Source organism: Primulina tabacum, chromosome 7 (assembly GCF_025594145.1).
Source record: "Primulina tabacum isolate GXHZ01 chromosome 7, ASM2559414v2, whole genome shotgun sequence".
Taxonomy (NCBI): Eukaryota; Viridiplantae; Streptophyta; class Magnoliopsida; order Lamiales; family Gesneriaceae; genus Primulina; species Primulina tabacum.
Genome location: NC_134556.1, coordinates 32,862,816 through 32,876,722, shown reverse-complemented (window position 1 = coordinate 32,876,722; position 13,907 = coordinate 32,862,816). Strand labels below are relative to the sequence as shown.

Sequence of the window (13,907 nt, the reverse complement as noted above, 5' to 3'; positions counted from 1 at the left end):
TGGATGTTTTTAACAGAATTATATTATACATTAACTCTTTCAAAATATGGAAATCTCGAATTGCATGCATTGGGTGTCAAACATTTCTGATTACTGATGGTAATATACATGTTTATTGAGAGTAATTTAATGTCCACTTGAAACTCTTTTGAATCTATCTCTTTAATTTTTTGTGCTCTCTTATTTGAATTTTTAAGAATACAATTCAAGATATACAATATACGTATGATTTTGGAAGAAAAATACGATGCATTAATTCTTTCAAATTAAGGTAATTTCGAAATAATATGTATTTGGGATAAAAAATTTATGATTATTAGATGGTAACTTAATGTTCATTGGAAAACTTTGTTGTAGTGATAACTTTTAACACGCAACCAATTTTATTTTTAGAAAAATTAATAAACTAATTAAATATTATATTTCTTTATTAGTAAGTAATTTGGGTAGAAAATTACTTAAAATAGAAAAATTTATTTTTGAATGATTTACCTCATGAGTGATACTGAACATTGCAATTATTTGTATTTTAAATTTATTTATATAGTTTTTAATTAAAGTGATTGATATAATCAATGCAAAATTTTAATATATTTTATGTTTTCAATAGAGTTTAATTTTAATTTGAGAAAAAAATAAAAATCATATAATACATAAATTACATTTGAATTAATAAAAAAATTAATTAAATTCAAAATTGAATTAAATGAATTGATATAATCAATACAAACAATAATTGAAGTGATCATTTATTGCACTACACATATGTTAATATCCATGATAAATATTTCTTTTTTAAAAAATAACATTTTGGCGGGATTCTATTTTTTTTCTAAAATATCAGTTAGTTCGATTTAAACGATTAGGTTATAAATTTTAAAAATTGGTTAAATCGATTATGTTTTTATATTAAAAAAAATACATAAAAAGTCAGTTGAAACGGTCTCATGAGTCAATTTTGTGAGACAAATATTCTATTTGAGTCATCCATGATAACATATTATTTTTTTATGCCAAAATTATTACTTTATTGTAAATATGAGTATGATTGACTTCTATAAAGAATAAAAATTTATAAGATGGTTTCACAAAAGATTTAGTCTCAAAAATAATATTAAGGAACAAAACCTTGTATTATTAATATATTTTTTTTGCTCTCACTTGAAACTTGGTTGGTGTGCGTATTACATTTTGTGAAGGATTTCTTCCATTCATCGATCGCTCTCTTCCTGCCAGCCCTAATCCCCTAAATCGAAGAAAACAGAAAATCTACACCGACCGCGAACGGACGAAAAATCGATACTTGTAAGTGGTACATCCTTCTTTCGTTTCTTCAAGTTAGGATTTATGTCTCTGTTAATTGATGAAACTGAGTGGCTTTGCCCGTTTCGATATTGTTCAAATTTAAATCATCCATTTCTGATTATATATAGTTTATGGATTGAACCAACAGATTGCATATAATAATCGAATGGTAAAGTTGCTGTTAGGATCGATTTTGTTGGAATAGGTTAAAGAGTAGAAAAATGCTTCGTAGATTCTTGAAATGTTCATCCAGTTTTTAAACAGTGGTCAATGTTTCATATAGCTGAGATACAAGTTTTTTTACAACAGTTTTTATTGGTAATTGGAGTATGTTTCGGTGACTTTGGATTCAGCAAAGAAATTAACTAGATTCCTGCAATTTTTAGCCTAAAAATCAGAGTTGCAATTATTATTTTTAATCACCTTGTATTACATTTCTCACTTGATTTCTGAGATGCGGTATCTTGCAGGGTTTCTGGATGGTAATTTCTCTGTAAATTTGCTATCAATTTTATCCCAAGACTATGGCATTGAATCTGATTGCAAGGGTTAGGCATCGTATCTTCTCTCCTTTTCTTGCATCAGTTTCAGTTGAATCAAGTTGGCATAGCAGAAACTTTTCTCAGGCTGCATTGAAGGAGGATGAGGAGGAGGAAGTGGAGATAGACCAAAGAAGACTTCCGGCTGATTATGACGCTTCAACTTTTGATCCAACAGAGCATCGCAGTCCCCCAACAGAGAGAGTATGGAAACTCGTTGATGAAATATCTGGACTCACTCTGGTTGAAGCTGCTGAGATGTCTTCTATTATGATGAGGAAGTTGGGTATGAAGGAGATGCCAGTGATTGGTGTCATGAAAGCAGGTCCAGGTGGAGGAGTGGCAGCGAAGACGGCAACAGCGTCTAAGGAAGAAAAGAAGCCCGAAAAGACAGCTTTTGAGCTGAAGATGGACTCATATGAAGCAGCTTCGAAGCTCAAGGTAATTAAGGAGATTCGGAGTTTTACTGACTTGGCATTAAAGGAAGCGAAGGACTTAGTGGAAAAGACTCCTGTGGTGATTAAAAAAGGGGTATCCAAGGAGGAAGCGGAGAAAATCATCGAGAAGATGAAAGCAGTTGGGGCTAATGTTGTTATGGAATGAGTTGGTACACACTCTATTGCCGTTCAGCATGTGGCTCTTTTATTGTCTTCAATTAATTTTGAGATTCCATACCAGTATCACATCCTCGCTAGGAATGTGATGGTTTCATTAATAGCGAACGTGCTAAACTCTGAGTTCTTCTTGTTACGTCTAATGCCAATTTGGCTTCTGGAGCAACAAAGAATAGTGTTTCTTGATTCCCACTGTAGACCAAACATCATTCTACTTGACACAAGCTGGTCCAACCAGCGCTGTTTAACATGTATCTCCATTGTTAAATCACCCATTCACAAATACCAAGATGAAAATGCAATTAAGATGAGCTTAAATATATTATAGAACCGTCGTTCTACATCTGCCACTTTTAATTTTCTTTGTTGGTTACCTTAAACTTCACCAAAGTAAGTTCATTGAGAATTACATGATTCAGCAGTATAATAACACAAACAAGCTCAACCTACCATTGTTGGTGATTCCACATCGACGGCAGGATCAAGAATCGATATATATATATATATAAAAGAAAAGATGATCAATATCAACATACCGGTCCGAATTAACGACATTAGAACGTGTATCCTTCAAGCTGCTTATCCGAATGTAACATGCACCCTTGATCTTGTATGCAGATATGGCCAACATTATACTAGAACATGATGGGTAACAATACCTGCAATCTGGACAGGCTATTGCCAACATCATCATGATGTTAGGTCGTCGGAAAATTTTGAAGCGCTATTCAGTACAAAGTTCTACAAGTCGAATTATATTTTATGACCACAAACGGCAACCGTTACCAGCACAAGTCTTTTAAAAATTCAACAGCAACCATTGCACATCAGTGATTCTTCTTCATGTGTTGTGTGTGTACTCGTGAAATAAGAGCCGAGGTTCAAGACAACGGGCCCTCGTGTGTGTGTGTGTGTGTGTGTCTATATAAAAGAAGCCGAGGTTCAAGAACAAGAGGAGCCGAGACTCAAGAGCCCTATCCCTTATTTAAAAAAAAAAATTAAAAAAAAGGAGTCTGGTCCCTCGTAAAAACAGTAAAGACTCTAGTCTCTCATAAAAACATTAATAATAAGAGAATGTTGGGGTTCAAGACATCGTCCCATTATTTTTTAAACAAAAAAAAATTAAAAGGAGACAAAAATCAAGACCCCAACCCAAAAAATTTAAACAAACAAAATAAAAAGGAGGATTGGTGCTAGACCTCGACCCTCGTAAAAAAGTTAAAAAAAATTAGGAGCTAAGATTCAAAATCTAGGCCCCTTGTGTAAAAATACATTAAATAAAGTCAGGAACCGAGGTTCAAAACACCTCTTATAAGATCTCTATATATATATACAAAAACAAAGTTTTTGTCAAAATAGGAAAGTCTCGCCTAACTTACTTACTAAAAAAAGAAATAATATATTTCAATAGTTTATTTAATTTTTCTTAAAAAAAAGTTGTTGAATATAAAAGTTAATGTTTTCAATGGACACTAAATTACCATTTAGTAATTATAAATGTTTGACCTCAAATGCATTTTATTTCGAAATTACAGTAATTTGAAAGAGTTAATACATAATAGTTTTCTTCCAAAAGATTTAATGCATAGTAGTTTTCTTCCAAATACACACATATATATATATATATATATATATATATATATATATTGTATCTCTTGAATTGTCTTCTTAAAATTCAAATAAGAGAGCCCAACAAAATTAAAAGAGAGAGATTCGAAAATGTTTCAAATAGACATTAAATTATCTTTAATAAACATGTCTATTACTCTCAATAATAAAAAATGTTTGACACTCATTGCATGCAATATTCGATATTTCCATAATTTGAAAGATTTAGTGTATGGTATAATTCTGTCAAAAGCACCCGCTATATAATTTGTCTCTTGAGCTGTCTTATTTGAATTTTAAATTACAAATAATGAAGTGTTGCATATTATATTGGAAACCAATTTTATTCTATTTATCTTACTAAATTTATGTACTAAAAAATTGAATTCTGAAATGACTCATCTTTTCAGCATCATATGTGAGATGAATCTTTCCAAGATGCAATGAACGTTAAACTTAGATTTGTACGCTATTACGAACTACCTATACATAAAAATAATGAGAACGATGAGATATTAAGTTTGAAATCTGTCTTTCATGATTGAGAAATAAAAAATATTATTATCATATTTGTACAAAATTTTAATTATTACGCATTTGCAAATGTGATAATTTTCTTCTATATTACAAAGTTCACGGATACACGACAATATAAAATGTCTTGTAATGGAAAAGATTAAATCAATTATAAAGGAAGTACGCATCTTATTATATGACACCTTATAAAATTTATTGATATTGTTTTGGAATACACATAGTAAATATTGACAAAATAACTTTTATGATTTAATACATAATTTACTTATAATCACATATTTCATTTTTCTTTTGTAATAATAGGTTGTTATGTACATTATGGAGAATTTTTTGAATAAAATCACCACATATTTGAATAAAGATATTGATGAAGCAATTGTTATTATCCTTCAAATGTGTCGAATACGTACCATGTCACAAAATTATTTGTGAATGAAGATTTAGACGAAGTTACTGAATTTTGAAAAAAGTATTTATCATTAAGTTTATTGAATTTGATCTAAAAATATTTATTTATCATATGTTTAATAATAATAATAATAATAATATATAATTTTTTGGAAATTAAAGAATTATATATGTATTTAGGTTGGTGGTCGACATCAATACATTAAACAAGGTAAGCACTATGTCATCGCTTTAGGCTTACACGATCTAAAAATTTGATATATGATAGTGATTATCAGCCAAAAAATTAATCGACATACGTTGTATTTAAAAAAAAATTCAAAATTAACGAAAAAATTAGTTTCTTTTTTCATTTTTTATAATTATATTATTTTTGCAATTTAAATATCTATTCATTTTTATAATAATTAATTTTTAATAATATTATTTCGTGCATCGTACGGGTTAAATACTAGTACTAAAAAAAAAGTCAAGGTTCAAGACTTTGCCACCTCATAAAAAACATTAAATCGAGAGAGGTGTCAAATTCAAGACTCCGACCCTCATTTAAAAAAAAAAAAGAAAAAAAAGAAGATGAACCGCGGTTCAAAGCCCCGGCACCTCATAAAAAAATTAAATAAAAAGAGGATGCTAAGATACAAGGCCTTAGCGCCTCACAACAAAAGAAAGTTGATGTTTTAGACCAAAACCTCTTATATAAGAGTTCTAAAAAAAAAGTTGATTTTCAAAACCTCGGCCCCTAAAAAAAATTAAATAAACAGCATAGCCGAGTAGGGATGTCAACTTTTCCCACGAATTTAGGGCCCCACGGAGAAAACTCGAAACGAGATAGGGATCTCAGATTTTTTCGGGTTTGGTTTTGGGTTCGGAGAATTTTTTAAATTCCCGATATAGTTCGGGGCGGGTATGGAATTACTATCCCCATCTCCGAACCATTCTCTCGAAAATAATATCAATAATAAAATAATAGTATTACTAGTATCAATAATATAATAATAATTTTATTTTTTAAAATATTAATAATATTATTAATATTGATATTGATATTAATATTAATATTAATATCATCACTAATAATTATAGATAATAATAGTTTGGTTTGAGAAAATATCTGAATCCGTCATCGTCTTGCGATATTAATATTTTTGGAACGGGGATAGGGCGGGGATGGAAAGTTGATCCCTGAAGTTTCGGGTTTGAGGATTCCCCGAACCCGAAAAACGAGGATCGGGACCGGTATGAGGGTGGAGATGGAATTCAGGGGACGGGGATGGGGATGGCAAAGCCGCCCCCGCCCCATTACCATCCCTAGAGCTGAGGTTCACGACCACGGCCCTCATAAAAAAATTTAAAAAGGGGATCATTGATTTTTGGAATGCCACAAAATATTTCTTTTAATAATCAATATAGCGTTCATGTCCGTCACATAAACAATTTCTGCCAAACACGATAGACTTGGGTAAAAAAAACTTAAAATGAAAAAAAAATTTATGCAAGTTACATGACTAAAAATACAATTCACCCGTTGACATGACCAAAATGAAAAAAACATTCAAATTACATGGTTAAAAATGAGAATTCATTGCTAATAGGACCAAAAAAGAAAAAATTCATAAGAAATATGAAAAATGGAAAAATTAGATTTATATTCAAGGGATCACACTTGGTAAAAATTAAAGGTTGTCCTTTATTAAATTTGGGTATATACTAGTACAATTATTGTACAATTTGATGCAAATGTGGTGATTTTAACAAAATAAACTTGGAATTTTTTTGTAAATCTTTTTATAAAATATTACCATTGGATCTTGTTTATCCCTTTTGAAAAATATCAATACTTACTTTTTTACAAGACCTTGCAACTTATCTAGGAAACACATCATGTTCAACAAATTAATTGTAATAAAAACACAAAGAATTACATTGAAAAGATGATATACATGTCCACCAAAAATAAAATGAATCACCAATAATCCTTACAAGAACATAGACCATCTTTACAGTGGTGAAATCTGGTTCTATCCCTTACAACAATCTCCTTATTTAACACCTTTGACGCCAGTTTCATAAAGTTGTGGCAATCTTGACAGATCCTAAGGTTTTTTATTATACGGATGCAGGAATCTCTTTCCCCTCTTATTAGCCCATAACAAAAAGCTAACTTCTCGCTGTGCCAAATAACAGCCTCTCCCTTTTCGTCTTCATCCAAATCAACCGTAACACAGCTCGTATTTGGAGCATATCCAACCCGTTTTATCTTATCAACCACTTCATCTAGCTTGTCGTATATCTCAACCGTTCGTTTATGGCTTTTATCAGCTGTCAAAAATTTGTGTATCTGACCATCCATTTCAATTGAACTGCATCCTCGTTCTTTAGATATCCCTTTGTGTTTCATGAACCGTCTCACTTCTCCTACATCACTCCATCTCTTCTCATTGGCATATATGTTTGATAAGAACACATGGGCACCATCATGTTCTGGATCTAAATCAAGAACATGTTTTGCAGCAAATTCGCCTAATTCAAACTCACCATGAATCCGGCAAGCTGCCATCAGGGATCCCCAGATAACCACATTTGGTGCCATTGGCATAGTTTCTACAAGCTCTAAGGCATCTCTAAGTCTATTTGCACGACCGTAGAGGTCTACCATGCAACCATAATGTTCAAGTTTGGGGGTAATTCTATATTCATTCACCATTGATTCAAATACTTTGCGTCCCTCTTCAACTAACCCAGCATGGCTACAAGCATAGAGAACACCCACAAATGTAACCCAATTTGGTTCCACATCTTCACGTTTCATCTGATGAAAATATTTCATGGCATTATCGACATCTCCATGAATCGCAAAACCACTAATCATGCTGGTCCAAGAGATGACATTTTTCCTCCACATCCTATCAAAAACCTCTTTCGCTGCCAAAAGATTCCCACATTTCGCATACATATCAATGAGGGCGTTATTTATAGGCAAAGCTTTTCCGAATCCCATGTCATCTACCAAAGAATGTGTCTTTTTAGCTTGATCCAATGCACCAAGACGAGCACAAGCTGAAATGACACTCAACATGGTTACTTGATCTGGTTTGATTCCAGATTTTATCATATCATGAAATATTCTCAGAGATTCTCCAGGCGTGTCACTTTCTGCATAGCCAGAGATCATGGCACTCCAACTGACCAAGTCTTTATCATTTATTTTCTCAAAAATTAATCGTGCAGCTTCAACATTGCCAGCTTCCGAGTATCCAGAGATCATAGCAGTTGAAGCTACAATATTTACAGGATTCAACTTATCATACAAACTTTGTGCCACATCCATGGCTCCACAACTTGCATACATGTTTATAAGTGCACTATGCAGATATGAATCAATCACAAGTTTACGTTCATCTAACAGCCCATGGACCATTTTTCCGACATCCAAATTTCCAACACGGCCACATGCAGAAAGAATAGTGGTATAAATTCTCTCATCAGGTTCTGCATCAGAGGACTTCATCTCTTCCAGCAGAGCTATGACGTTATCAAAGAGGCCAATCTGGCAATATCTGTTCGAAAATGGAATCAAAATCAGGAAAAGAAAAGTATTGAGATCTAGTGTATAAATATTTTTCCAGATTTTATGCTTAATTTATGTAAATATTAAACATTTAGGACCTCTAAACACAATAAGTTGGCCATGCATGAAAAAAGTTCAAAAGTTCGCCATATTTACATGATTATCCCATTCTGGGCAGATGGAAGTTTTTGAAGTTGTGAAAAATGCAGAAAGTTTAAAGTTTCGAACTTTAAAGCGCCAAAATATAAAAATGAACAAATATAAAAATGAACACACAAATTTTCAATTTTATATTTTCTCTGGCGTACGAAACTCACCCATCTATCATAATGTTCCAAGTCACGACATCTCTGTACGACATTTTATCAAACACCAGACGAGCCTCATTAATATGCCCACACGAAGCGTACATTCCCACCAGAGCAGTCTCCACGAACGGGTCACAGTGAAACCCCATCTTCGACGCCAATCCATGAACCATTTCCCCTTCACTAAGAGCCATGGATTTTGAAGCTGCCTTCAGAAGCGGCGGAAAGCTGTACCTGTCAACTGGAAACGCTTTGTTCTGCATTGTTTGGAAAAAGACAAAAGTGCTTTGCGGGTTGTTAGAGCGGGATAGATGTTTGATGAGCTTGTTGGAGAGGTTCGGTGGCGGCGGGGGGACGGCGGAGAGGAGGGAGAGGGAATAGGTGGTTGAGCCAGGGAAGGAAAGGGAGGAGAGTAGAAGTTGGAAGAGAAGGTGGTGGTGTTCGTGTTTGAGGATTTGGGTGTGGATTTGCTTGAGCTGAGGGAATGCGACGGCGGTGGAGATGAGGTGGGCATAGTTATGCTGGTGGCGGAAAGGGGCGGCGGTGGCCGGAACTGGGAGTAAAGTTTGAGACATGGGTGGAATACAAAAAAATAATATAAAAAAATTCCTTTGTCAAAGCTTGGTTTTTGCTTTATTCTTTTTATTACTATTATTAATGTGTATAACTTTCTGAGACTTGAGCCCAAAGTGAATCTGATACTTGGCGTTATTTTATCAAATTTTTTTTAGTGGCTTTCGCACACATGGAGATTATTGATTTTCAGCCTATATACCATCTTCAACTCATACTGAGCTAAGAAAATGAAGAATTTAAATTTCAGAATAATAATGAATATAAGGTTTGAAAGGAATATTTTATTCCTTTATTATTTTGCTAAATTGATAATATCAATTTAAGATTTTGCCTTTCTAGATTAAGAGATTTTATTTGATTTATTTTTAGATTATAATCTTTTGCTTGATTTATTTCTAGATGATAAGATCCTGATTGATTTATCAATAGATATTATATGATTTGTTTTTAATATGATTTTTATCTCCAAGATATTTTATCTTTGTTTGAAAGTGTTTTATGACTAATGAAAATATTATTTCTATATTTTCTAGGACTTTTTTCTAGGTCAAGCAAGGAATATAAATAAGTGAGCTTCACAAACCGTACAAGGTGTGGAGAAGGGAGAGAAAAGATTTATGTGATTCCAGAGACTTTTCAGAGAGTTGGTGAGAGAATGGGATTTTGAGAGAAAAGAAGTTTTGAGAGAGAAAAGATTTTCGTGTGGTTGCAGGAAGAGAGTTCTTTTGTGTCTTCGTGAGCTTTCTCGTGTGTGATCTCTGCGTGGTTTTTCGTGGACTTAGTGCATAGTCCTTTTACAGAGATTACTGAAGAATATTTTTAATGTTGAAGACTTTGTGTGATTGAGTCACAGACTTTGCCGTGTTGCCAACACTCAAGAACAACAGTGACGCAGAGTGTTGATCGAAGAGTGTCTTCGTTTGGTTTTAAGCAACACGCCTTTTTGTTTTATGCATCTAGTTTTTATGTGGTTTATTTTGATGCATTTTTAGTTCCTTGGAGTGTCAAGGAATTTGGTTTTGTTTTCTCACTAGTATTGTTTTGGTGTAAACGATTTACATTATTTTCTAGTGAATTTTTTGCCATGAGGCATCGCACAGGTATTCGTACTTGTGCATAATTTAAATCTGGTGTTAATTTATTAAAGTTATATTTGTTTGTTAATACTTAATTTTCGCTGCATGTTGTGTGCTCGTGTTAACAACACCAGAGCACAACACTAACTTCTGATACACACATTATAATATTTTAATTAATTTCCTGTACGTTTATGAGCAACAATTACTTTCAAGTGGTATCAGAGCCAACGCTTGATACACTAAGTGATTGATTCTGGTTTATTGTTGTTTTTTTTTTCAGGAAATTTAACAGAATCCGAATGGACGTACTATCCAAGAACACTGCAGTTTTGAAGGAAAAGTGCTGGCTGCAAGTCAACCCCCATGGTGTTGCCTCTGGTGTTGCAACACCACTTCAAAATCTTTGTGTCTCAATGCTAAATCTCACAATGACTTAGGTAAGCATGAAATCCAGGATACTGAGCTATACGAAGATTGGATCAAAAGAAATAAAATAAATTTGATCCTCACCAAGGAAAATACTGAGTTAAAGAGTAGCATGTCTCGACTGGAAGTCTTGTTGAGTAAGAAAGACCTCGAACTGTGCAAAGTCAAGGATGATCTTGAGAAGGCCTCAAAGACTATTGCTAAATTCAGCTCAAGTTCATCAAAACTTGACTCAATGCTAACTATGAGAAAGGACAACAGAACTGGTCTTGGATATGTTGAAAGCGCATATGAACATGATGAAACTTCCAACTCTAAATCAAAATCAACCGTGTTTGTAAAGGCAAGTGAAGACTGCTCTGTCCCCTTAATAATGAAACCTCCCATGAAGACTCTGCCAATCTCAAAGCAAGCCTCGGAACGATTGCTGAAACAAAACAGAGCTTCCTCTTCTCATTTGAAAGTTGACCCGCTAGTGAAGATGCCACAAACCAAGAAGTCAGTGTCAACTTCTAAATCAAAGCAAAGAAAGCGACATTTTATTTGCCACTACTGTCATAAGCCAGGTCACATCAAACCTTTCTGTTTTAAATTGAAAAATGACTATATGAATGTGGGGACCCGGACGCTAATCATCTTCTTAATCATTTTTGGGATTTAATTATCAATTAAGATAAACAGGGTCTAAATTTTTTTCTTTTACAATACAAGGACGGAACGTAATGGAATTTAATTAATATACATATCAATATAAAAATACAATTCTGTAGAATAAACATTCAGACTAGACTAAGGTTCAATTACTAGATTTCAAGTGTTAGAACCATATCTACAACAAGTCCGGAATCACCACGCTAAACTTGTCCTCTCTCATCATCTTCTTGACCTCGATCATGTCCCACCTGTTGTCATGCACACATACAAAAAAGACAACAGCCGGATAACTCCGGTGAGAATAAATCTCAGTATAAACAATGTGACATGCCATGGTATAATAAAGCATGAAACATATATCACTACATGTATCATAATCTGACATTGCAAATCGAAATCAAGTTGTAAATAAAACATGTATTGTAATCTACGAAACATAATTTATACAATCTGTAATTCAACTCATGACTCGGCATCTCAGACTCGACTCATCTCTCATCTAATCTAGGGATCCCGGTGAATAAGAACGTAACAGGTCTCCCACCTATTACTACCGGTCGCGGTGGCGGTACGTTCTTATTTCTGGACTTTGGTCTAGTCTATATCGAATAATCTGTAATAAGGATGCTATCTGTATCTGAAGCATCTCGATATACCAAACGTCCAGTGTCTTGGCATGTCTGTCCAAGACTAACCCTATTCTGACAATGTGCAATGGGCCAGTGACTCCTCTGTCATAGTCTAGCCCCTCTGTCAGTGACTCTCACTCAATAGCTCTCTGCTTTCTACTTTCTAATTCAATAGAATAAACATAATCATTAAAACACAAAGGTATAAAAACAATACCATAAAAGTATGTGATTTAGGGAAACTCGAGTTAAATCTAACTCAAGTCGATCTCCCAGTTAACATCGATTTATACATTTCTCTTCTCGATCTGACGAAGTCGAAGTTTCAGATTCAAATCTGTCCATTTCCAATCTGGAAATGACAATCGAATAGGTATAATATCAGTAAACAACTCAATTCAATACCTGTTCTGATCAATACTCAATTCAACACATAATCTGATCAATGTCAATAACATAACAGTACAATCTCAATCAATACTGAATCTGATCAATATCAATCTACTGATTTGACGGCATAACGGCGTACTCTCGCGATACCGACTAATTCAACAGCAATACTCCATAACACAATTCATAACACAATCATATACATCGCATAACCCTTAAAATTCTGTATAATCTCCATCAATCTAGGCTGGAATTTCATAACAATAGCATAGGATATTATTTCATCGATCCGGTTGCATTTCTTCAATGGTTAGGATCTCAAGCACATATCATAGAGCTCACATCATAATTCTTCCAACACATAAATATCAAACATGCTGGAAAGATATAAAAAGTATACCCTTTTTAAACCCTTGTCAAGAGGAACAAGAATCTTGTCTCGGATCGAAATTCGGATATGTAATTCTTGCACAACTCAAAGTCTACTATGAAGAAAGCTTGAGGGAATTCCTAAACTTGCTCTCGGTTCTAAGCTGCTGGAAGTGAAGAATTGAAGGAGAAGGATACACATATACCTCATATGCCATGTGTCGATGTAATAGTGTTGCTGGATTTCTCGCACCGAGGCACCGCGGGTGCGCTCTCTCTGGACCGCAGGCGCGGTCAATTCACGGACATCCCCTTCCAATTTTCCATAATAAACGACCGCGGGGGCGCTCAGTTATGGACCGCGGGTGCGCTCACCCTATTGTAGCAACATCATACCTTACTGCCCACCTACCGCGGGTGCGGTCGATAATGTGGCGCGGATGCGGTAGTACTTGTACTCAAAACCCAACTTTCTGCCCTTATACCGCAGGGGCGGTATAAATACAGGCGCAGGTGCGGTCTCCTTTCCATGCAACCCTTCATAATTTCATGTAACCAACCTACAATCTCGGGCATTACATTTCTCCCCCTCTTAGATATGAGTTCGTCCACGAACTCGTAGGCAATCAAATCAGATATATATAAAATGTATAATATAGGTTAATCAGAAACTCATCTCAATGAAATCATTCTAAAATCTCAATCTCATATCAGATTCTGTCTTTCAGATAGTCTCTTTGATATTGTGACAATATTATTGTGTTTTCAACAACGTAATAATCTTCATTCTGAAACATCTGCCTTTTACGAATCTTTGATTCCAAATTGGAATAATAATTCAAGAAGTATAATATCATAATATCTTTCGAATTAACTCTGACAAAATCAATCTCACAA

General features: G+C 34.0%; 2 protein-coding genes across 3 annotated transcripts; one reads left to right on the top strand and one right to left on the bottom strand.

Annotated features, from left to right (window-relative positions):
- The first annotated feature begins 1,151 nt into the window (after positions 1-1,151).
- LOC142551316 (uncharacterized) lies at positions 1,152-2,644 on the top strand. Of its 2 annotated transcripts, none has more exons than XM_075660486.1 (2): positions 1,152-1,305; positions 1,776-2,644. In XM_075660486.1, exon 2 carries the CDS (start codon positions 1,830-1,832, stop codon positions 2,445-2,447), a length of 618 nt encoding a protein of 205 aa, XP_075516601.1. In that variant the 5' UTR covers positions 1,152-1,305; positions 1,776-1,829; the 3' UTR covers positions 2,448-2,644. The 2 variants fall into 2 exon arrangements, with proteins under 2 accessions (XP_075516601.1, XP_075516602.1); XM_075660487.1 differs by having other exon boundaries at positions 1,152-1,312.
- Positions 2,645-6,895: 4,251 nt separating this feature from the next.
- LOC142551315 (pentatricopeptide repeat-containing protein At4g14820) lies at positions 6,896-9,497 on the bottom strand. Its single transcript, XM_075660485.1, has 2 exons — positions 8,897-9,497; positions 6,896-8,568 (listed from the first exon to the last, which is right to left on the bottom strand). Exons 1-2 carry the CDS (start codon positions 9,460-9,462, stop codon positions 6,975-6,977), a joined length of 2,160 nt encoding a protein of 719 aa, XP_075516600.1. The 5' UTR covers positions 9,463-9,497; the 3' UTR covers positions 6,896-6,974.
- Between the last annotated feature and the right edge of the window lie 4,410 nt (positions 9,498-13,907).